This window comes from Nansenia antarctica (assembly GCF_963989245.1).
Source record: "Nansenia antarctica genome assembly, chromosome: 12".
Lineage (NCBI taxonomy): Eukaryota > Metazoa > Chordata > Actinopteri > Argentiniformes > Microstomatidae > Nansenia > Nansenia antarctica.
This window is the reverse complement of record NC_137682.1, coordinates 4591940-4618129: the sequence shown is the minus strand read 5'-3', so window position 1 is coordinate 4618129 and position 26190 is coordinate 4591940. Positions and strand designations below refer to the sequence as shown.

General features: G+C 42.2%; 2 protein-coding genes across 2 annotated transcripts in view; both read left to right on the top strand.

The window, feature by feature from the left end:
• LOC308168248 (homer protein homolog 3-like) overlaps nucleotides 1-3386 on the top strand; it is a gene marked incomplete at both ends in the record, with an annotated part of 23735 nt that extends 20349 nt beyond the window's left edge. The window contains 3 exons of the mRNA XM_080542764.1: nucleotides 1888-1995; nucleotides 2554-2634; nucleotides 3201-3386. Of these exons, the coding sequence (XP_080398890.1) occupies nucleotides 1888-1995; nucleotides 2554-2634; nucleotides 3201-3386 (375 nt within the window). The remainder of the gene's footprint in view (nucleotides 1-1887; nucleotides 1996-2553; nucleotides 2635-3200) is intronic.
• Nucleotides 3387-15192: 11806 nt separating this feature from the next.
• On the top strand, nucleotides 15193-25706 carry LOC308168758 (mitochondrial import inner membrane translocase subunit TIM44-like; the record flags this gene model as incomplete). The annotated part of the gene is made up of 13 exons (XM_080543394.1): nucleotides 15193-15222; nucleotides 16133-16231; nucleotides 16356-16532; nucleotides 17348-17428; nucleotides 18437-18574; nucleotides 21282-21415; nucleotides 21508-21593; nucleotides 21910-22002; nucleotides 22342-22466; nucleotides 22919-22969; nucleotides 23920-24009; nucleotides 24138-24248; nucleotides 25587-25706. The coding sequence occupies 13 exons, from the start codon at nucleotides 15193-15195 to the stop codon at nucleotides 25704-25706; spliced, it is 1335 nt and encodes a 444-aa protein (XP_080399520.1).
• Nucleotides 25707-26190: the final 484 nt, after the last annotated feature.

Below are 26190 nucleotides of genomic sequence, written 5' to 3'. Positions count from 1 at the left end.
TTTTTAATCCATTCTGTAGTAGATTTACTTAAGGTCATTGTCCTGCTGCATCACCCAACTTCTACTGAGCTTCGGCTGGCGGAGCAGCCACCCTGACGTTATCCATTTACATTTTTTACATTTTTGGCATTTAGCAGACGCCTTATTCCAAAGCGACTTACAATCAATACATTTGAATACTAAGCATGTGAATCATCAATCCACCATTCGTGGCAGGAAGAGTAATCCAGCTCGGGCCCGGGGCCACTGATAGAAGGAAAAACCTTCTCCTATCACCTTCTTCTAAAACCTAGTTGTTGTTTTTTTATTTTTTTTATTTAATACTGGAGGAACAGAGAAACAGTACAAGAAGGGCAATAGAAGTTTTTAGGGACTCAGTAGAGGGGAAAGCGGGTGTCTTTAGGAGACGTAGTGCTGAGGGGCAGAAGATGTCTCAGGAGGAGCAGTTAAGGTGTAACCTGAAGAGAATCCTGTAGGATACCTTGATAAACTTGGGAATTCATTTTACCCTTGATGATGGCAAGCTGTCCAAGCCCCGAGGCAGCAAAGCAGCCCCCAAATCTTGATGCTCCCTCCACCGTACTTCACTGTTGGGATGATGTTTTTGTGTTGGTATGCGGTGCCCTTTTTTACTCCATATGTAGTGCTGCGTTTCTTTCCTGAACAATTCAACCATAGTTTCATCAGTCCACAAAACATTTTCCCAGTAGCGTGGTGGAGTGTCAAGGTGCTATTTGACAAGCTTGTGCGCAGCAATGTTTTTTTTGGGAGAGAAGCAGCTTCCTCCATGGTGTCCTGCCGTGGATACCATGCCTGTTCAATGTTTTACGTATGGTAGACTCATGAACAGAGATGTTAGCCAGTTCCAATGATTCCTTCAAGCCTTAAGCTGTTACTCTAGGGTTCTTTTTTTATTTTATTTTTTTACCTCATTGAGCATTCTGCGTTGTGCCTTTGGAGTCATCTTGGCTGGGTGCCCACTTTGAGGGAGAGTAGCCACAGTAATAGATCATCTACATTTACAGATAATTTTGTCTAGTTGTGGACTGAATATCTTTGAGATTACTTTGTAACCCTTTCCAGCCTTATGCAAATCACCATTGCTTGATTGTAGGTATTCTGAGAGCTCTTTTTTGCGAAGCATGGCTCACATCAGTAAATGCTTCTTGTGAATACCAAACTCAAAATGTTTTTTTTGTTTTGTTTTTTTTTCTGAGTGGGGCAGTCCCACTCATATTTTTCATTTTTTTTATTGACAGTACAGTATAGATTATGACAGGAAGGATGGGTGAGAGAGAGAGGAGGGATGACATGCAGGATATGTCCCCGGCTGGAATCGAACCGGGGACCCTGCGGTTACATGGTCGACGCTCAACCCGCTACGCCACCTAAGCGCCCTGAGTGGTTTTTTATAAGTATCTCCAAACCCACACCTCCAATCTCGTTTCATTGATTGGACTCCAGGTTTGCTAACTCCTGCTTCCAATTAGCTTTTGTAGAAGTCATTAGCCCTAGGGGGGTTCAAACACTTTTTCCAACCTCTTGTGATGACTGATGGATAGATGATTCACTTACTTAGACAAATGTATTTGTTTGCTTTGGATAAAGGCATCTGCTAAATCAGGGCTCTCAAGTCTCACGCATTGGGCTTGAGACACACACGGCGTGTGAACGGGTTGAAATGCGTGTGTCTCACGACCCAATGCGTGAGACTTGAGAGCCCTGCCTAAATACCAGAAATGTAATGTAAAAAATATTAGCTACAAAAGAGTCAGCTGAAGCCTATACAGATCTGGTACCTGGACTTAAATTATTGTGGTTTGATTTCTATGTTGATTTTCCCAAGGTATCTGTGCTCAACACCGTCTCCTTGTTGTCTGTTGGTAGGTGGCTGATCTAGAAGCCCACGGGGGCCAAGGTCCCAGTGACCTGCTGAAGGATGAGCTGACTCAGTCTCTGGAGGAGCTGGAAGCCCTGCTCAAGGCTAAGGATGAGGTCAGGAGAGATTGTTCATTATTAGGTGCCGCATCAATATGCAGACGGACCGTTGTGCCGACAGCCCTCCCTGCATGTGAATGCTCTCCGCTTCTCTGTTACGGTACATGTGGGAAGAGGGTACAACTGGGTTAGGTGCTACGTCGACTTGGTACATGCTGGCATGTCTAACCCTAACCCTAACCCTAACCCTACCCCCAACCCCAACCCTAACCTTAACCGTAGCACCCTAGCACCTAACCCTAACCCTAGTTTTCCCACATGTACCGTCTTGTCAGCTCTCGCAGAAATCCGTTAATAAACTGTCTGCATCGTGGTCCGCCGGCACAGCGGGTGGGCCCCCATTATTATGGCTTCAGCATCTGGTCCAAGGATGGTGTTCTTGCTTTGCTCATGGTGGCTGAGATTGATTGTTTGTTTGTTTGGGGGGGGGGGGGGTTCACTGGAAAGGTTATTGTGCAAACCTTTAAGGCTGTTGTTCTGTTTCGTGTTCCATGGCTTTGATGGTATAGTAAATGTCCAGGGGTCAATGAGAGAATAATCATGTTTGTGTTTCAGGAAATACATATTCTACAAAGTAAGAAGGCTGAATACCATGAGATGGAGCAAGAAAGAGAAGAGGCCATCCATAGATTACAGGTAAACCCGCACAATGAAGAGACAGGTTTTTGTGTTTTAAATATTCAAGCATTCATTCAGTAACATGATTTGTTTTGTGTAAGTGAAAAGGTATTCTTAAAAAAAAAAATCTGAAAGTCGAGTAGAATGAATGTAGTACATACAATAGAATATTTTTATTAGAAATATTGTGAGAACAATCTTTTTTTCCCTTTAATTTGTCAACTGAGGTGCTATTACTGTGGTTCAGTAATGGTAACACATCACAATATCTCCAACATGACTTCTCGTGACGTTAGAATTATAAGGTTCTATCTCCAGTTTTGGTCCAAATTTAGTTTTTTACATAATCTGATCCATTAGGTGTTTATTAATGCCTGTGTGGTGTTATTTTTTTTAAATGTTGACATTTTTGAGTTAGTAATTAATAAAATACAAAGGTTCCATCTCACAAAACATAATGGAATGTAAAAACATTGACGCTCAATATCTCTGAACTGCCCTAAATGGAGATAGAACCTTATAATTCTAACGACACGACATCACAATATCTCCAACATTCTGCCTTTTTGCCTGTGGTTTCCCAGGAGTTGGAGATGCGTAATGTGGACCTGGAGCGTCGGGTCCAGAATGCCGAACAGAACCTGTCCGCCTCCCTGGAGGAGCGGGACCGCACAGAGAACGAGGTGCAGAGGGCCATCGAGATCCTGGATGTCAAGATCTTTGACCTGAATGACCTCAGGCAGGGCCTGGTCAAACTCGTTGACAAATAAGACAAAAAAAGAGGACGGGCTGTTAGTGATGATGCCCCAGTGCAGAGAAATGGAAGAGAAGGAGGGAGAAGAAACATAAGGAGCGTGTCCTTGTCCTCTCCTGCTTAAAGCACAAAACGACTACTACTGTTGGAAAAGATGGTTGCAGGCAGCTCTGGGTCCTTTGGCAGCAGCAATACTGTATTGTTGTTTTCAGCTTGTTAAGCTAAGTTAGGTTGTGATGTTACCTACGGTAGGCAGCATTTCTGGTACTGTTTGTCCGACGTTATGCTAATATTTCACATTGCTTTCTTAAGTAACATTCAAGGCAATAATCTAAGTGCTAAGTAAGCCGTTTCTGATATTATGAATATTATCAAGGAGGAGACCAGAGATCATTATAGGTGCTTGCATATGTAGTTTTCATACTTTTGAGAAACACATTTTATAATAACTTGCAGACCTAATGTATTAGGAGTGCTGTGGATTATGTGTCACTGTTCCAGTTAGGGGGATAGACATATTCTTAAACTAATATTATGCATGCTAGGCAATAAGCAGTGCACCACAATGTGAAAGGATTATATATGAAATAAAATTAAAACTCTGCATAGCTTGTTTTCAAATTGTTGGCTATCACCACTAAATTGCCTAAACAACTTAAAATAACAGAATCGTAAATATGTATTTCATGCTTACTTTAATTAATTAATGTTAAATGATGTACTATTTTTATTTTGTATCTGAGCAGTTACATTGAAAGTGTTGTCAGAGATCCAAAGAAGTCCCTTTGCAATAGTCTTGAAATAGCACAATTAGTAACATAGTAAATTACATTCTATTATATCACTTATTACCTGTATCCAAATTGAGAAAGTATGCACATTAACAGCTCTGGTTCAATGAATGATACCAATATAGACAATATTATTTATACGGTCCCATACTATGAAAAACTAACTTTTTCAGTGCTTGTTGGGACCTTTTGGTCTCTGATGACCCTACTAACACAGAAACAGTGAAATAAAGCTGTCAATTTTGGGGGGGTTGGTTGCGTAGTTCCGAAAACATGCGATTCAACAAGCCATTCAGATTGGCTGCACCCATCTACAAAACCTGGGGTCTCATACCGCCCCCCCATCTGACTATCTCAGTATATTTTGTTGGGAGAGAGAAACAAGAACTGGGGCAATTGCTGAGAAAAAAATCGTTGTCTCGTATTCTGTTAAGACATTTACTGTTCCATAGATCCATAATCAAAATACTGTGATGAATATGTTAGAGATAGTTACACTCTGCAGTCTACGTCTCATCCAAGTCATCTACAAGTAGGCATTATATTCTAAAGTTGACTTGTCAAGGGAAATGCACAACAATGTATTGGCTGAGGTCTAGTAGTAGTTGAATGTATAATTACATGTAGCATCACTCATAGGGCTGAATGAATATCAAACATGTTTTTTTTCCTGAATTAATGATGTTCCGGGGGAGTGTTTGAATGTTTCAGATATTTACTGTTGATGTATATATTGATGTAGCGCTGCCCATCGCAATCGATTTAATGCAATTTGGCTGTTTCCTTTATTCTGCTCATACAAATAGGCAATACGAGTAAACAGGGTTAGCTAGCTAGGTACCATTAGCTGTCTCATCCAGCCAGATATGCAAAGAAAACTAACATCAAGAGTGGGGCGTGGGGAGAAGAAGCTCATTTTGATTTAAATTACGACAGACACAAAAACAGCCTGTCGACAAAAGGACTGGAACAGAGACTCTATAGAAGCATGCTAGAAGGCCTTTAGATTAACATCTGAGTGGTATTTTCAACAAAAAACTTAAATGACATGTTTTGGGGACCCCAGTGACCTACATTAACTATTATTGCATAATAGGTTTCCTTTGACATTGAACAATAGTTGTACAACACATACGCCAGGTATTATTGATTGATTGATTGATTGATTGATTGAGATGTTTATTTCAAATAGGCTATGTGCAAAGCAAGATACAGCAACAATAATTAATATAACAAAAAACAAAACTAATAGAAATAAAAAGCAATAGGCAAAAGAAATTGTTACACATTTAACTTAGTTTCATTTTTTCTTTTCACACATATTTGAAAAGGAGTGAGAAAAAGTACAAATGTATTTATTCCCACCCGTTCTCCATAAATCCTAAAGATGCTTCCTGTTCAAATGCTCAAATTAATACATAATATATACAAATACTACGTACCCAAAAGTCAAATATCATATTTACATACTTAATTGCATAAAAAAAGGAAATCAAGAATAAATATTAGGAACCCAAATGATAATAAATAAACAATAACCCCTGTAAACACCTTCTGATTATCACCCCCCCCCCACCCCCCCATCATCCCTGTACATTATGAAGACCATGTCCTTATAACTTATTTTAAACTGGATTATGTTTGGACATTGCTTTAACTCCACATTCAAACTGTTCCATAGATTCACTCCACAGATTGATATACAAAACCATTTCATGGTACGAATAATGTGTGTTTTGAAAAATATGTTTCCCCTTATAACAGTTTCAAGGTGCATACACACATACAACATGCATTGTGCAATGTACACATACACCCACTTTGAATGTGATCTGCAACTATTAAATAGTTACAGAATGTGCCAGAATGTGTTCTGTCTATGTGCTACCTATCGAGATGTGCTACTTATCGGTTCTGCGCATGCGCACAGGTTAGGAGCAGATTCGCACTACGCTAACATCTTTCGACAAGGCAGCATACATCATCCATACAACACCGGTGTAGGTACAGGATTTTCCCACCCTACCAGAGTTTCCCACTTTTCCGGTTCGGAAAAGTGGGAAACTCTGGTAGGGTGGGAAAATCCTGTACCTACACCGGCAGGCAACTAGCGCACATTTTATTTTCCATGCTTATTTATAATGTTCAACTGGGATTATAAGCAAACAACACAGGAGGCACAACACATCACAACCATTTTACACCACCTCAAGGATGTGTGTAGTGTTTAGTCGACCATTGAAAAATATTTGATGTACTGTTGTTTGTGTGTACAGTATGTAGCCTACGGAATGATGTTCTTTATCACATTTGTGTTGGTGAAAACTACAGTTAAATCATAAATCAGATGTGTCTGGGTGTGATTTACAAATTCTAACCTTGTTATCTATGGTTCTATACTGTGAATAAGAGTGTGATACAAGAGAAGAGGTATGAGCCCATGGGAAAGGAACTTTGATACAAACGTGATTGTGAATATGCTACGAATTTAAACCATTTAACGATCCTGACACCAAAGACCAAATAGAAGCCAAATGTTTTTGGAGAGAGAGTTTTCAAAAGCTTGACTCATGTATATCATATTTTCATTTTGTACACAATTAATGTTGAACTTTATGATGAATAAGTTAATTGATAAATAGGTAACTGTAGGTGACCAAGATGGCTGATAAGATTTAGGACATAAATAGTGCTCTTGCAATAAATCAATGTAATAAGGAGATCTCAAAATCGTGTAACTGTTGTTATTAACTTCTCCAGCCTGACTGCTCAGTAATTTACATAACTTAAGTCTTATTATTGTCTTCATTTGGAGGCTTGATGAGTGATTGTTTAAAAAAAAAAAAGAGAATCTGCACCTAGTTGCTTTCACAGTTGATTAGAGGATCTTGATGCTCAGCTGGAAACAATACAGGCCTCTTGCAATTTACACAAATTGCTCACCAGTTTATTAACCATGCAGTGTGTTTTGGAAAGGTTAAATGCAATAACAAAACCATGGTTTAATTGGATGCACCTGCTCAGCAGTGCTTAGTTTGATCTCACCTGCTGCGTGCCATGACTTTAGGTTCCCAAACACATTTCACCTACAAATTCCAGGTTTAACATAGAGTACAGTCTACAAGAGTTCTACATTGTTTTTCCCAGAAAATCAAAGCCCACACATTGTATTTTTTTTTTACATCAATAAAGGCTATTCAATATTTCCACATCCTTGCCAATATTGGGCAAAAGGTTTTGCTATTTGAGCTATGTGATATTTTCATTCTTATTAACTATTATTAAATGTGTAACTGAATATATCATTGCATTGTTTTTCCATGCAATAAATGTTGGTTCATTGTGTTGATAGGACCCGGACACTGTTTATTCTCGTATATATCTTCAGCACCAGTGTCAGTATATGTCAGTATATGTCAGTATATGTCAGTATATGAAAATTGCGGTTTTCTATGTTCTGTATAGTGAAAAAGATAAGTAGAAAAAGATTAACCCTGATGAACCCCTAAAAATGAACCCTGATGATGTTATATATATTTTTTAACAGTTATTACCAAAAACGGTATAATAAAAATAAATAAGTATAATAATAAAAACTTTCAGAGTTTGCAGCTAGGGCCGGTTTCACATATAAGGCTAAAACTAGGCTAATCCTAGGCCCAATCCCAATTCAGGCCCTACATTTTAGCCCTACCCCTCTGTTTTGCACATGTAGGGTAGGGGTGTCCCAATTCTTGTTTGCATGTGGATGGATGGATGGATGGATGGATGGATGGATGGATGGATGGATGGATGGATGGATGGATGGATGGATGGATGGATGGATGGATGGATGGATGGATGGATGGATGGATGGATGGATGGATGGATGGATGGATGGATGGATGGATGGATGGATGGATGGATGGATGGATGGATGGATGGATGGATGGATGGATGGATGGATGGATGGATGGATGGATGGATGGATGGATGGATGGATGGATGGATGGATGGATGGATGGATGGATGGATGGATGGATGGATGGATGGATGGATGGATGGATGGATGGATGGATGGATGGATGGATGGATGGATGGATGGATGGATGGATGGATGGATGGATGGATGGATGGATGGATGGATGGATGGATGGATGGATGGATGGATGGATGGATGGATGGATGGATGGATGGATGGATGGATGGATGGATGGATGGATGGATGGATGGATGGATGGATGGATGGATGGATGGATGGATGGATGGATGGATGGATGGATGGATGGATGGATGGATGGATGGATGGATGGATGGATGGATGGATGGATGGATGGATGGATGGATGGATGGATGGATGGATGGATGGATGGATGGATGGATGGATGGATGGATGGATGGATGGATGGATGGATGGATGGATGGATGGATGGATGGATGGATGGATGGATGGATGGATGGATGGATGGATGGATGGATGGATGGATGGATGGATGGATGGATGGATGGATGGATGGATGGATGGATGGATGGATGGATGGATGGAGGGAGGGAGGGAGGGAGGGAGGGAGGGATCTCTATATATGTCTCTGTCTGTCTCTCCCTCCCTCTCTCACACTTACACACTCACACACACACTTACACACTTACACACACACACACACACACACACACACACACACACACACACACACACACACACACACACACACACACACACACACATACTCTCTCTGTAAGTGGGTATAATGCACACATGAATATGCATTTTGCATTTAAGAGCTCAATAATTAATGTTCACCTCATGAAATCAATGCCATCTGACAAACAGGTTCATGGACCTGGTCGTGTTCTTCCATTTATTATCGCGCTACTATCTCCATCTAGTGGTGAGTTGAAGTATGACAGATGGTGTCGCAGGTGGATGCGACCCAGCAAGAAGCAGCCTCTAGTAAATTGCTATTTCTACTATTACTATTTTTGCTCTGTTGCTTTTTGAAAAACAGATTTTACGTTGTTAAAAAGGTGAGTATGCAACAGGGTAGAGGTCAAAACGTAGGGGGACTTGTTGGTTTGGGAACTTTATGGACTTTGGTTTTAGGCGTAAATCCTCCCGTCAACAGGTGTGTGATGCTCCTTCAGTCAAGGATCCAACCTTCCGTCATCACGGTGTTTCGAGACAGTAATAATAATAATAATAATAATAATAATAATAATAATAATAATAATAATAATAATAGTAATAATAACGTTTTATTATTGTTATCAGTAAGTTCTAAATTATTTGTCACGTGTTAATACGTATGAAATAACAAGGTGTTGTGTTTAGACCGACTGAATTATGTCATAGGCTAGTGCATTATAACACGTCCATTCATGACATCTAAATAATATGTGTAAAGTTAAAATTACAATTTAAATAGAATTTAAAAAATTCTCATAGAAGTGTGTGCTGCTTAGCAACCGACTGTTTTCAATTAATTGCGACAGAGCTCGTGCGATGGTCGTGACAGTGACGAAGCCGCGCGAGCGCCAGTTTGAATTGTTTCCCAACATTCCATGACGGTTTGTTTTATTAACGGTGACGGATCACAAAGGTGTTTGCTGTGTTATTGTATGTTTTATTGAGATCACAAAGGTGTTTGCTGTGTTATTGTATGTTTTATTGAGATCACAAAGGTGTTTTAACTTGTTATTAATAGCCGCAACAATGGACAGACATCCCAAACGGAGAGCCCAGGTGACCCAGAGGAGGAAAGGTGAACCAGGTAGACCCGGAGACGGTAGAGGAGGGAGGGGGGCGAGAGCCCGCAGGGCCCCGAAATCCTGGAAAGTTTCTGAATTTGGGAAAAAGTAATCAAGGCCCTAAAAGTTTTGGAAAATAGACATGGGTCATTAAAAGTGCTTGAATTCCCCCCCCCCTCTCTATCATGTTTTACTTAGCTCGTCAACTAGTTCTGCCTCAAACTATGCCGTGTTGGGTCCTTGAATTTGAGGGAATTGAGTCTTGAAAGTCCTTGAAAGGTGCTTGAATTTGATGTTTCAGAAGCTGTGGGTCCGGCCTCTGCCCCGGAGAGAGAGAGGCCCCTGGGCTCTGCCCCGGAGAGAGAGAGGCCCCTGGGACGCCGACATGCCGTTGGAGTGGAGGAGAGAGCCTCTGGACGACCCTGCCGGGACCAGAGCACCTCCACATCTCTGGACCAGTTCTGTTTCCACAGTCAACAGCACCAGTCACCTGTGGTCCACACTGTCGACCTGTCCAAGCCCATCCTCGTGGACCACCAGACGTTCACAGTGATGGACGCTGAACCCATAACCCTCAGCAAGGTTCCCTTTCCCCCGGGTCTGACCGTGACTGACCCCCCCCCCCCTCGTCCGCCGCGGCCCAAAGCCCCAGCCAAGGTCACCACCCAGGGCGTCAACCTCACCATGCCCCCCTCACAAGCAGGCAACTGGACCTATTTATTCTGCATTTATTCTCATTTTAATTGATGTATTCTTTGTTTGCTTTTCTTTAAAGGTTATTTCTATGAGTGGGGCAGTCCCACTCTTATTGTATAGAGACAGACCTAACCCTAACCCTAACTAACCTGTGTCTCACGTCTAACCCGGCCTAACCCTAACTAACCTGTGTCTCACGTCTAACCCTAACCCTAACTAACCTGTGTCTCACGTCTAACCCTAACTAACCTGTGTCCCACGTCTAACCCTAACCCTAACTAACCTGTGTCTCACGTCTAACCCTAACTAACCTGTGTCCCACGTCTAACCCTAACTAACCTGTGTCCCACGTCTAACCCTAACTAACCTGTGTCCCACATCTAACCCTAACTAACCTGTGTCCCACGTCTAACCCTAACTAACCTGTGTCCCACATCTAACCCTAACTAACCTGTGTCCCACATCTAACCCTAACTAACCTGTGTCCCACGTCTAACCCTAACTAACCTGTGTCCCACGTCTAACCCTAACTAACCTGTGTCCCACGTCTAACCCTAACTAACCTGTGTTCCACATCTAACCCTAACTAACCTGTGTTCCACATCTAACCCTAACTAACCTGTGTTCCACATCTAACCCTAACTAACCTGTGTTCCACATCTAACCCTAACTAACCTGTGTCCCACGTCTAACCCTAACTAACCTGTGTCCCACATCTAACCCTAACTAACCTGTGCCCCACATCTAACCCTAACTAACCTGTGTTCCACATCTAACCCTAACTAACCTGTGTTCCACATCTAACCCTAACTAACCTGTGTTCCACATCTAACCCTAACTAACCTGTGTCCCACGTCTAACCCTAACTAACCTGTGTCCCACATCTAACCCTAACTAACCTGTGTCCCACGTCTAACCCTAACTCCTGTACCCTCTGCCTCCTGTACCCTCTGCCCTCCATGCCCCACCCCGCAGACCTCTACCCCAGCGCCCCCCGCTACCCCTTCCCCCCCTACTTCCTGTCTGGGTCCCAGTACTACAACCAGAGGTGAGCAGGCCCGTCCTCTCCGCTTCCTGTTTGGCTGTTTTGTTTTTCTGACGTCGTTCCGGTGTCGTTTTAACTCCTTCAGTGCCGAGGGTGAAGGAAGTCGCCCGAGCGGGCAACATTCTAGAGTGCCGAGGGGCGACTTTATTCACATTTTTTATGCGAGCCAATCAGAGTATTGTTGCTAGGTAAATACCTCACAGAACCCTCGGCACTCTAGGTGGTGAGTGTTCAGGAATTCTTCTCCGGCAGTTGGTGAATGAATTAAATTGGTGTCAGTTGGTCAGGTGACAGGGTGTCTTCCTGGTCAGTTGGTCAGGTGACATGGTGTCTTCCTGGTCAGTTGGTCAGGTGACATGGTGTCTTCCTGGTCAGTTGGTCAGGTGACAGGGTGTCTTCCTGGTGTGTTCCAGCCCGTGCCCGTACGCCCTGGGCTCCTACCCCTACCCTGCCGCCGACTACGCCAACCCCATGGCCCAGCTGATGAGCGTCTACGACTCCGCCTTCAACAGGGACTACGTGCTCTCCAGGGAGGGTGAGGGGCGGCCTGGGCTCCCCCCCGCCGCCCCAGAGGGTCTGGGCTCGCCCCCCCGCCCTGGACGTGTGCTCCCTGGAGAGGGTCGTGGACAGCCCCGCCCCCGAGCCGGCCGCCAGGATACAGAGGGTCAGGGACGAGAAGAACCAGGACGTCGTTCGCCTCATGAGGATGCTCTAGGGTCACACAGACGTGTCCTAGCCCCTGACCCTAGCCCTGACCCTAGCCCCTGACCCTAGCCCTGACCCTAGCCCCTGACCCTAGCCCTGACCCTAACCCTGACCATAGCCCCTGACCCTGGGCCTAGCCCTGACCCTAGCCCTGGGCCTAGCCCTGACCCTAGCCCCTGACCCTGGGCCTAGCCCTGACCCTAGCCCCTGACCCTGGGCCTAGCCCTGACCCTAGCCCTGGGCCTAAGCCTGACCCTAGCCCCTGACCCTGGGCCTAGCCCTGACCCTAGCCCCTGACCCTAACCCTGACCCTAGCCCCTGGGCCTAGCCCTGACCCTAGCCCCTGACCCTAACCCTAGCCCCTGGCCCTAGCCCTGACCCTAGCCCCTGACCCTGGGCCTAGCCCTGACCCTAGCCCCTGACCCTAGCCCCTGACCCTAGCCCTGACCCTAGCCCCTGACCCTAACCCCTGGCCCTAGCCCTGACCCTAGGCCTAGCCCTGACCCTAGCCCCTGACCCTAGCCCTGACCCTGGGCCTAGCCCTGACCCTAGCCCCTGGCCCTAGCCCTGACCCTAGCCCTGACCCTAGCCCTGACCATGGGCCTAGCCCTGACCCTAGCCCTGACCATGGGCCTAGCCCTGACCCTAGCCCTGACCCTGACTGTAGCCCCTGACCCTAGCCCTGGGCCTAGCCCCTAACCCTGACCCTAACCCTGACAAAGAATGTTTGTTGATTCAGTGAATCCCTACTTTTGTAGTACCTAGACCAAAAAAATAATATATAGGTTTTTATTCATACATGAATTCTGAAATAGTTTCAAACAACGAATCCTGTTGCACTCTGAGGTGATTCACGTTCCTTCATCACTACAGAGTAGCTTACATACTGTCACTGCTGACCTCATCTGCATGTTCTGTCCCAATTAAAATGCAATGAAATAAACAGATTTACTCATACACATAAATACTCTTTGCCATTTTGTTCTACAAAGATACATTCTGTGGAAATGAGTGAAGCAGGGATTATAGAGACCTTACAGAAGTAAATAAATAAATCTTATAGAGCATATGTTTATAACAGTTTCTGTAAGTTTTCCCGTTAGACGCCAGGAGGCGAGTTTTAGTTGGACATTACCTTTTTTTCATTGACATTCCTTCGAATTGTAAACTGTTACTTCGTGTCGTCTGCTGTCTGGGTGGTGTGTAATTTTACCGGGTCCTACGTATATCTTTGATATGGGTGGGTAGTGAATTTCAGTTTTGTATTGCTTTAACAGAAAATTATAGTTGACCAAATGTGCTTTTCCTAAATGGGACTAGAAAGTCACCTTGTGTGGTGCTTCTGGTGATCTGACCTCTATTGTTACATTGGGTTATTATGAATGAGTCAAGAGGAGGTGGAGCGATATTATGCAGGAGTTTGTAGACCAGGCAGATGTTTTTGTATTTGATTACATCTTCCCAGCTCAGAGGTTTACGGTTATTTAGGATAATACAATGATGTGAGCTGTTCTTCTGGTCCAGAACTTTGAGGGTTTTCTAGTGGCTTTAGTGACGAACAGTTTGTCCCCAGCTTGTCAAACAGTATGCTAGATGTGACATAATCATGGTGTGTAATTTTATACATATACACTGAACAAAAATATAAACGCTCCAATTTTTCCTAAGACTTTTTCTATATACACAAAAGGCCTATTTCTCTCAAATTGTGTTCACAAATGTGTTTTAATCTGTGACAGTGAGCTCTTCTCATTTGCCGAGATAATCCATCCACCTGACAGGTGTGGCATATCCAGATGCTGATTAGACAGCATGCTTATTACACAGATGTGCCATAACTAGAAGCAACATTATTGGCATTTCCAGTTTTTAGCGATTAATTTGCATAATATGCTAATTACTCAAATTGCCCAACATGCAACTCTTAGCAACCAAGTTGAATTTCATCCACTAGGCCTATTATAGATGACATTTCAATCATAAAAGTTCATAAGAATCAACATTTCTGGGTCCAAGAAATTTCCAGTGGACTATTATTACATTTCCCATACCTTCCACACGGTGGCGATGTTGACTTCATAGACTTTTTTGACACTCATGCCAAAAGCACACCGCAGTTCTCTGACGTAATGTCAACAAGAAAGTAACCGAGCATGGCAAGATTTTCAGAAGCTTAATGTAAGTTAAGTGGAAATATATACAAAAATCGAAGGTGTAGAATACACAATGTAGTTTGTTTTCGTGCATGAAAGAGAAGAGTTCTGAAGAGTTGCAAACTTGAAACAAAATGTTTTACATTAAAGCGGTTATATCTGGCTAAACTTCGGGTTGTTTGGAGTTCCCGACCTCAAATGACGGTCCAAGCTCGGATGTTTGATATGGAGGACCAAGTCTGTCAAAATTAACAATAAATATATAGATACATACATATGAATGTATGAACAAATAAATGAATGAATACACACAGTATAACGCAATACTTTTCTATATGTATTTATTCTTTTACGCATTCATTCTTTGTTTTCCACATTCATTCTTTGTTTTCCACATTCATTCTTTCATTCTTTCTTTTCCACTTTCATTCTTTCATTCTTTCTTTTCCACATTCATTCTTTCATTCATTCATTCTTTCTTTTCCACATTCATTCTTTCTTTTCCACTAGTTTGAGATCACAGGTGGGAATTCCGAGCTAAGTAATGAATGCACCTGTATTGCATCTGTATTTTTAAATCTCTGCTATTATGTTGTGTAATGGTCTCCCCTCATTGGCTGTACGTCAGAGTAATGGTCTCCCCTCATTGGCTGTACGTCAGAGAGTCAGCTGCAGCAGTCACACGTGTTCCATACATCCAAGATCAAGATGGCAGCATCCGTGTGTCGCTGCTATGGGGTGAGTTATTACATGTCTGTGTGGGGATGCACTGGGTAGACCATGCATGTTGATAGGTTTATTCCAGGCCCGGCTCAAACATTTCACCCTGCATAGGTACATTCAATTGTCGTGATTTAGTAGGATAATTGAACGGGTATTTGACTTGACTGTGACGAAACGGGCCGCCGTAGCCGCCCACTAAAATTCACTAATACTATTTTCTTGAACGTTCTGATATAATTATTATAATGATGAATCTGATATAAATAGCAACGCAGTCTATCTATCTATGGAGGACGGATCGTGCCACAATGAAATACGATACACACATCGAAAGCCCTTTAGTAGCAGGCTATTGGACCTGCCAAGGAGGAACATTCCCTGTCAGCGGAGACTGGGCATCTCTACCTAATGTAATGCTTGTGCCAAAACTCATCTGGAAATGCAATGCACACATCTCGAAATGCAATGTACATACATCGAAAATGCAATGCACTCATCTCGAAATGTAATGCACACATCTCGAAAATGCAATGCACTCATCTCGAAATGTAATATACACGTCTCGAAATGTAATGTACACACATCGAAAATGCAATGCACTCATCTCGAAATGTAATGTACACATCTCGAAATACAATAGGGCTGTATTAATTTCTTTTTGGCACAAATATTCTGTATTTTTGCATTTCGATACACATGTAGTATTGCATTTTCGATGTGTGTATTGTTGTATTTCATTGTGGTACAATCCGTCCTCACTCCTCCATATGGCGATATCTAGCCTATCCTTTTTCTTGTCAGACAACATAACATGCGAGAAGTAGTTAGCTAAACATTTCGGTCAAATAATCCATAGAGCAGTCACACTTCACAGTATGTGTCGATATTTTCTCATTATAGACTATTTTTGTCCTGTTCAATATAGCTCGTGGGAAGGCGTATCCTGCTGCTGCCCTCCCGCTCCATCGTCTCCTCGTTCATGAGAGGTGATGCTTACAGGATATGTGGAGCATCTGCTCTGCAGGTAGAAATATTGACAGTTGACATTCAAATTAAAAAAAGGCAATTTGCACACATTTTATTATGAACTCACTAGACGTTTAGTCTTTGATTTAATTAATACAATACATTCTTGTGTCCTCTACCAGGTGCGCTATGCGTCAGAACAACGAAGTGGCCGCAAAGGCTTCCTCGGGGACTTTATTGAGAACCTCAGGCAAGAGTTTGGAAAGGATAAAGAAATGAAGGACAATATCCAGAAGTTCAGAGAGGAGGCTAAAAGGCTCGAGGAGTCTGATGCTCTGCAACAGGCTCGGAGGAAATATGTAAGTTGAACATTCAGTTCAGTACAGTTTATTGTCCCCAGAGGGCCATTACATTACATTTTTGACATTTAATAACAAACGCCTTTATCCAAAATGAATTATAACAAATACATTTGTCAAAGTAGGCCTAAGTGAAATATCAAGTTGTCATCACAAGAAAAAACGAATCTATAATGCCAGGGGCCATTGGTAGTCACAATGCTAGAAGAATAATTATTATATTATATTTGATTTATTTACAGATGAGACTCTGTACAGAGGGGTAGTGGGCATGAAGAGGTCTTGAATGGATTATACTTGTTTAACTTTTTATTTTTATGTGATCTAAACACAATTTCCATACATGATACGAAGACCTCAACCTGTATTGGGATGGCATGCATATGACAATGTAAGATTGTGAGCTTAGAATTATAAGGTTCTATCTCCGTTTAGGGCAGTTCAGAGATATTGGGCCGGTTTCACAGACAAGGCTTAAGCCTAGTCCTGGACTAAATCACACTTTCAATGTAAAATCTCCATTGAAGATGCTTTTTAGTCCAGGATTAGGCTTAAGCCTTGTCTGTGAAACTGGCCCATTGAGCGTCAAAGTTTTTACATTCCATTATGTTTTGTGAGATGGAACCTTTGTATTTTATGAATTACTAAGTAAAACATTTCAACATTTAAAAAAATAACACCACACAGGCATTAATAAACACCTAATGGATCAGATTATGTAAAAAACTAAATTTAGCCAAAAATGGAGATAGAACCTTATAATTCTAACGTCACGAGATATCTCATGATTAATGTAAATTATTTATTTCCATCAGAAAACCATTGAGTCCGAGACTGTGAAGACGACTGGCGTGCTGAAGAAGACCTTGGGCTCTCTGTCTGAAACTGTGAAGGGGGTGAGTCGCCCTCACCTTCTCAACACAGATACATACTTAAGCAATATAACACGAGAGGGAGTGTGTTATACTGAATATCAGCACGGCTGTGATTCGGTCGTAGGCAATCACAGCCGTGCTGATATTCAGTATAACAGCACGACCTCGAGTGTGATATTGCTTTTATACAACAGTTCTACAGCGTGATTTATTAGTTAACAGTAATAAGCGACAACAGATTATGATTTGTTTGTTTATTTAATCCTAAAAATAAAATAAAAATAGTTCCGCAACTGAACTTCAAATGGACTGTTGCCTAGTAACCTGAACACAAACATGTAGTCTAATTAACGGTCATTTAGTAGAACATCTGTGCGGCGGAGTGATACATATAGTTAAAAGTCCCAGTGCTGTTATACTGTATATCAGCACTCATGGAATGCCTCTTATCCAATCAAATGACTTGGTCGGAACTAACTGTTGTATAAAGTAGTATACAGTTAGTAAAGTTAAGTATAAACACTTCAGAATTAAGTATAATGGGTCTTCAATGGTGTAACACTGTCTAACTGGTTACACATGTTCTTAATGCCTGTATGCTTTGTTTTATGTTTGGTTGTTGGTTTGCTTGTCATGAGTTATGTGCCACTCCACTTGAAACAATGGACCTATCGCTAAGCCACGCCCCAAAATAGAAATTGTCCAATCATATCACAGCAAAAGTCACGACAGGCAGAAAACTCGGACAAACAACTCGCTAATATCTGATGGTGAAAAGCTTCTAGACGGAATATTCTTGTCATCTTTAAAAAAAAAAACATGTCTAATACTTGCTGTGGTAAATCAGAAATCAGAAATGACAACTCCCGCCATTGTAAGTCATTGAATGTCATTCAGTCACGGTCGGCCAGTCAGTCAGTCACTGTCAGTGAAGCGTTGTTTGTTTGTCTGAGTTTTCAAAGGGGCCGTGGCTTAGCGATAGCTCCATTGTCACTTCCTCCTCATTAATGTTATCTATGTCCATCCCAGGGCCTGGAGGAGGTGAGCCGCACAGACCTGGGGAAGAAGATCAAGGAAGGGGTGGAGGAGGCAGCCAAGACAGCCAGGCACTCTGCAGAGTCTGTAGAGAAACTGGGGAGGACTAGTGCTTTCCAAGCCATCTCACAGGTCAGAGACAGTGTAATGCGGGGCGGCTGTGACACAGGAGGTAGCCGGCGGTTCGAGCCCCGGCTGGCCACATGTCGAAGTGTCCTCGGGCAAGACACTGAACCCCAAAATTGCTCCCAGTGAGCGGGCCGGCGCCTTGCATGGTAGCTTGCCGCCATTGGTGTGTGAAGGGGTGAATGAGAGGCCGTTGTAAAGCGCTTTGGATAAAGGCGCTATATAAGTGCAGTCCATTTCCATTTAATGCACTACCCCTCTTTCTATTAAGGGAAATGCAGTGTTTCCCCTAGGTTTGCTGCCTTGGGAGGGAGGCATGGATCCTCCACCCCCCCCCCCGTTGTGAAATGTTAATTTCTCCCCCCCCCCCACAATTAGTGTAACAGATTTGTAACAGAACAAGTTATCTCTGTAATATCATAATATCAATTATGTGACTAGAACAAATATGATAATTTATAGACTTTATTGTTGAGCCACAAAGCCATCACTTATTTTTTATTAATTGTTTTACTGTTTTGACACTAACAATCTTGACTTCACTATCTGTCCACTTTCTCACCTGGTTCTTCCTGCTCTTGCTCTCTCTCTCTCTCTCTCTCTCTCTCTCTCTCTCTCTCTCTCTCTCTCTCTCTCTCTCTCTCTCTCTGTGTCATCTCCATCCTCCTCTCTCCCTCTTTGCACTGACAATCACACACAAACATGTGACAGGGTCTGGTTAAAAAGTCTGCAAGTCTGGCAACATCATTTTTCTGTTTTTGTACTACCTTTCATTATCTACCGTACCTGTCATCTGTCAGTGATGACATGCTGACATGTTTAAATAGCAAAAATGTTTTGCTAATTCAAGATTCATGTTTTTTTATTGCCATGTGTGTCAAACGTTTATTACATCCTATTACAAGTAATGAAGGGGGGTGCTGAGGGTGCTGCACCAGAACCATAGGTTATCAAGGCTACTTGTGGTCTTGACTACCTGTACACTTTCTCACCTGGTTCTTGCTGTCTCTCTCTCTTTGGTGTGCTGACTCCATCCTGCTCTCTCTCCTCCTCCTCTCCCTCTCTATCCTCCTCTCCCTCTTTTGCTGTCCACCGAAAGGAAACATAACAACCAGAATATGTATAATCTAATAAGAGGTATAAATTGATCCATATCAATTTATAACATCATTCTAATTGTATATTGGGTTGCTGTGGGCAATGCAGTCAGATAATGTCATTTTGACTTGACTCTCTCACCTGAAAAACAATCTTATGTCCATCTATGGAAAAACAGACATTTCCAATGAGTGAGGGTTTGTTCCAATGCTTCAATCCACTTTTTTATTGTATTTTATTACCATAAAGCCCAATTCTAGCAGAATAAGACATTGTATTATTACTACTACCATCTATTATTACTATTAACTACCATCTATTATTACTAATCACCTCTGAGCTAGCTAGCTAGCTTGCTAGTTCGTTAACACTATTCACACAATGGAACTAGACACTTTCTAGTCACCATGGAACTACAATCAGACACTTTCTAGTTAAGTCAAAATAATAACGAACAATTTGAACCAATGTTTTCTGTCAGAAATTCAGAAATTATATTTGCTACGGTTACTTACTCTGCTTACTTTCATCTGCTGACCTCTCTCACACACACACACACACACACACACACACACACACACACACTCGCGCTAAACAATTATTCTCCGGGCGAAGCGCGAGACTACTTGCGGACCAACGAGGTGCGTGTATGTAGGCTACTGGACCGGAGTGTGTAACATCATGACTGTAATTGGGCTAGAATGATTTCAGAAAATAATAATAATAATGATAATAATAATAATAATGATTATTCTTTTTTAGGTCGTGCTGAGATGAAATTTAGGGATACTCAAGCACCCCTAAAAAGCGTCTAAAATCGTCCATATCGCCAGATTCGGGTTGGGTGCGTTTAATAAATGCGGGAAGTTAGGGCAGAAATAACAAGCATGTTTTCCTTGGGGAAAAAACGTTATTTGTGTTGCTATTGCACACATTCATTCACATTCAAACTAGACACTACAGTCAGATAAACAAGGCAGTGAGTAGCCTAAATTGTTTAACTTAAACACATTTTACGTTATAAATAAAAATATAGAAAATAAGTAACTCACCATAGGAGCAGTAAAAAAACAGTTACTCACAAATAGGAGGATGACTGAAAACGTTAGTGTCCTTAAAAAAAATAAAAAATAAAAATATTAATGATTATCGAGCAAAATATTTTGTGATCGACCAAGATCCTTATCGATCAATTATCGATCATTGATGCCCACCCCTAATTTCGACCACATAAACATATTTCGGCCATATACAACTGGGAGAAAAATATTATTATAAAAAAAAAACAAAAAAAAAACACATGAACCAAATTGACATTGAACATTTTTCTTGCGGGGGCAGGAGATCCCGTGGGAAACACTGAAATGGCTTACACATTTATTTATCGTCTACTATTTACTTGCAATTTAATTGTATAGAATCGTTTTTTTTTTTTTTTTTTTTCAAATTCTGAAAATACTATCTCTTATTTAGTTTGTTAGATATTACTGGCTGTAATAGGCCTGTAAAATGCAGTAAACATTTTCCAAGATATTTCAGGTATAACCTGGATCGTTTTATCATATTTTATTGAAGTGCTGATCTTCTTCTTCCTCCCTTGTCTCTGTGTGCACAGGGCATGGAGACGGTAAAGAAAGAGATTGATGTTGGAGATGTCGGTCCCTACAGGGCGCCTCCTCAACTGAGAAAGAGGAGTGAATTCTCTTCCAAGGGAGACGAAAGTGATGCCAGAGTATTTGAGGCCAACGAGTAAGTCTCCGTTTAAACGTAACCCTGCAATAAAAGGTGTCTAGGTGTCTTAGGAAATCTGATAAATATTAGTGACTTGTTTTGTTTTGCAGAGAAGCAATGGGTGTTGTGCTCCACAAAGATTCAAAGTGGTACCAACAGTGGAAGGACTTCAAGGACAAAAATATGGTGTTTAACAGTAAGGGAATGTTTTGGTTTTGGTTTTATTTCATCGTAAATTATAATATATTTATATTTGAAGTATGCTTTGGGTCATTGTCCTGCTCGAAGACCCATGACCTCTGACGGAGAGACCCAGCTTTCTGACATTGGGCCCTACATTGCTCCCCAAAATTCTTTGGTAGTCTTCAGATTTCATGAAGCAGCAAAGCAACCCCAAAACATCTGGAACCTCCACCATGTTTGACTGTAGGACCGCCTCACTTCTTCATTTTCTGTAAACAGTACGATTATGATATGTGCCGTCTCTCACACATTGTCTCACCTCCCGTTAGGGTTCTTTGAGATGAAAATGAAGTATGACGAGAGTGACAACGCCCTCGTCAGAGCATCTCGGGCCGTGACGGACAAAGTTACCGATCTCCTAGGTAAACATCCTAAGCCTTCACTCTGTGACTTCACTTTAAGTGACTTCTTCTTACCCTTGTCTCATGTTCCTTCATCTGCACTGAAAGAAATTCTGGTAGCCAATCCACAACCACCTGTTTCACAATGTTTTCATACAAGTACTAATACTGTTCTCAATACTGTTGCTTACCTATTGTAAAGCACTTTGATGTAAAGTGCTATACAAATAAAGTTATTATTATTATTAAGTGAGGATGAAGGAAAAGGCAAGGGAATTGCACTACTAGGATTACACTATTGAATTGCATTTATACGTATGATGATGACGACTCATTAGAGAGTTGTTGTTTGGTGGACAGGGGGACTCTTCTCTAAAACAGAGATGTCCCAGGTGCTGACGGAGATTGTGAAGGCAGACCCTGGCTTCGACAAGGACTCCTTCCTCAAACAGTGTGAAAAGGACATCATCCCCAACATCCTGGAAGTAAGGGCACACACGTATGCTCCCCCTTACTGTTGCAGACATTGTAGTTGAGCATATGATTGAACGTTTTCACTGAATAGGCCTAATATTACAGGGAATTCTGTGTAATTTTAATAATTTTGCCATTTAGCAGATGCTTTTCTCCAAAGCGACTTACAATTACGAATTACAGGGACATTCCCCCTGGAGTAACTGAGGGCTAAGTGCCTTACCCAAGGGCACACTAGTAGTGGTGTGGCTTCAGGCGGGATTTGAACTCACAACCTTCCGATCCCAAGTCCAACTCACTATCCACTAGACCACCACTACCCCCTTTACTACTGTGTAAATGTAATAAGTCTATGGACTGCCAGATTTGAATGGATTTTGTGTGCATTTCTGTTAGGGAGTTTAATGGATGTTGAATACATCTAAAACATTTACTGGAACCCTTCATTCTTGTCTCTCTGCAGGCGATGATCCGGGGAGAGTTGGAAGTACTGAAAGACTGGTGTTACGAAGCTGTAAGTAGTTGAAGTGTTGCGTCATAATGCAAGTGTAAGAGAGTACAATTCTTAAGACCAATGCACACGGTGTGCGATTTTGTCGCACCGCCGAATTCGATTCCATTGTTTTGAATGAGACAATGCACACGGCGTGCGATGCGATATTGTCGTACGACAACATCCGATTCTCAAGTCACATTCATTCATTCATTGGTGTGAATTGAGAATCAAATGTTGTCGTGCGACAAAATCGCACGCCGTGTGCATTGGCCTTTAGGCTTCGGTTCCTGACATTGCATTGCAGTACAAGACATGAGGCAATAGGCATAATACAAGATAAAGGTGACAATAATACAGGTAAGACAGGATACACTAGTGGTGCAACTAGTGATAATAGATAGATCAGTAGTAAAGTGGCTGTTACAATTAATATCCACGTGATTGAAAGCAAACCTGAACACTAAATGCTACAAAGTTAAACATGACACCTTTCTGCAAATTTTTGGCCAAGAATTTTCATTTCGGTGCATCCCTAGTTGGAAGTGGTCGTGGCTAAAGATAGATGCCACAATTCAGGTTAAGTCAGTGAACCATAAGTTCCCACTGTCTGACTTGTGAAAAAAAAGATTAAAAAAGGACATACTAGATGTGTATTATGCACAAAAGAGATTCATTATGGAGGAAAGGGCATGCAGGAGCAAGCCCCTCCACATTTGATACCATTCCTCATTCCATTCCTCGCATCACAATGAGCCCGTCCTCTGATTTCTACCCCCACCAGCCTCCCCATGTCTGGCAGTCATCTTTTACCATCCTTTTTTTTTACTATGTTTGCTGCTAAAATATCAGGACAATCACAAATTATTAAACAATTCAAACAAATTCCTCAAAACATTCTTTCTTTTTGGGTTCCATGTGGTTAATGGAGCTGGAATGTGTTTTGACCTTTGACCTTCCTCTGTCCTCAGACATACAGTCAGCTGGCCCACCCCATCCAGCAGGCTAGGGCTTTGGGGCTTCTGTTCCAGTCCAAGATCCTCGATATCGACAACATAGATGTAAGTACTGCTAATACATCATATTTCCCTCATACATGTCGTTACTCTGCCTGTGCAACATTTATCACCATATTTTCTAGCATTTCTATCACGTTTTATTTTTTTATTTGATTCTCTCCCACCCGCAGTTGGCAATGGGGAAGATCATGGATCAAGGCCCCGTCTTGATCATCACCTTCCAGGCCCAGGTGGTCATGGTGATTCGCAGCCCTAAGGGAGATCTGGTTGAGGGAGACCCAGTAAGTTAGCAGGGGCGCTTAGGTGGTATAGCGGGTTAAGCGTTGACCATGTAACCGCAAGGTCCCCGGTTCGATTCCGGCTGGGGACATATCCTGCATGTCATCCCTCCTCTCTCATCCATCCTTCCTGTCTAAAATCTCTACTGTATCTGTCAATAAAATGAAAAATATGAGTGGGGCTGCCCCCCACTTATTTTTTTTTTTACATTTAAATAACTTTAGTTACTCCATAGCAGGAGAGGCTGGTGGAGGCAGAAATCAGAGGATGGCCTCTTTGTAATGCATGCATGGTATGAGGGATGGTATCTGCAGTACAATGACCGTCGTCGTCCTCTGATATCTACATCCACTGTGTTAGAGGTAGTCCTCAGATCCTCTGTGTAGAGCAGGGGCGGATTTAGGATTGTAGGAGCGCCGAGGTTAGCCTAGATGGGTAATGAAATGCGCGCACAAGCGCTGGAAAAATTGGCGCTTTTTTGGCTGCGACACCACAAACTTCAACTTACCAGATTCAGATTCAGATTCATTTATTTATTCAAGGGACAGTGCATATTAATAAAACAAAAATAAATTGTAAATACGCCAGAGTTAGCCCGAAAGCTAGTTTTCATCCGCAGTCCCTATGCCATGATGTTTTATACGGCTCCCTGGAGGAAAAAAGTTAAATATAGGTAGACCTAGGCACAAAAAAGTAGACAGGACAAGCATTTAGCTTAAGGGCATAACATAGGGGGTTAAAAGAGCATACATTAATCATAGGCGGTTAAAGTATAGTGGACAAGACACTGGAGAACACTTGTACATTCACACCCTTTTAATGAAGCAAACTAAATGCCTTAACTCAGGGGTTTTCAAAGTGTGAGGCACGCCTCCCCTGGGGGGGGAAGAGACCTTCAAGGGAGGCCCGGAGAAACTGCCTGTGTAAAATAAAAATTGGTTTTATGTTTTTGAATGAAACAAGATTTTTTTTTTAAAAGACAAAAAACATGTTAAGAAATAATGGGAGAGATGTATGCTAAATTTGAGGACATCGCAGCCTGAATTGCATTCTATAAATTCAATAAATAGCTTTATAATTAGCCATGCCATATAGATATTGCACCAAAACGTCTGCTAGCAGCATAGTGACATTGAGCCATGGTGTGCCCTCTCTCCTACCCTTGCTGGTATCTATTCTCGCTCCTCCCTAACTCTCCCTGTCTTTCTCTCCCACAATCTCTATCCAAACCTATGCTGGTGTTTTCCTCACCCTCTTTCCTAATGTCTACTAGTACATCTTCACTTTCTCCTCCTGGCCTTAATCCTGTTAAAACCTTTCCTTCCCGCCCCCCCCCACAGGAGAAGGTGTTAAGGATGATGTACGTGTGGGCGCTGTGCAGGGACCAGGAGGAGCTCAACCCCAACGCTGCTTGGAGACTCCTGGACATCTCCGCCTCCAGCACCGAACAGGTCCTCTGAGAGAGAGGAGTAGGCAGAAACAGAGAAACATCTCCGACACACACACACACACACACACATCCAAGAACCACACAAACCACAAGACATACACCTGTGTGTGTGTGTCCCCCTCTCTCTCTCTCTCTCTCTCTCTCTCTCTTTCTGTCTCTTTGTGGATGAGCGTGTACAGATGGACAGAGATAAGGCATTGGTGTGAAAGGACTGTTTTCACAAAGTGACAAAAAAACTAAGCTCCTGTGCTGTTTACCACCCTCTGTTAGATTCCATCCTCAACCGACCTATGATTTATGAAGATTTATGAAGAGGGTTTACGTGTTCCTGTTACGTGTACGCCTTTTTCACATGAGGTTAAACACTAGTATGGACAAAAGTATGCAGACACAATTATCGCCTGGGGCTGTTTTCATGGTTTGGGCTAGGCCCCCTTAGTTCAGATGATGAAGTTCCAGTGAAGGGAAATCTTAATGCTACAGCATACAATGCG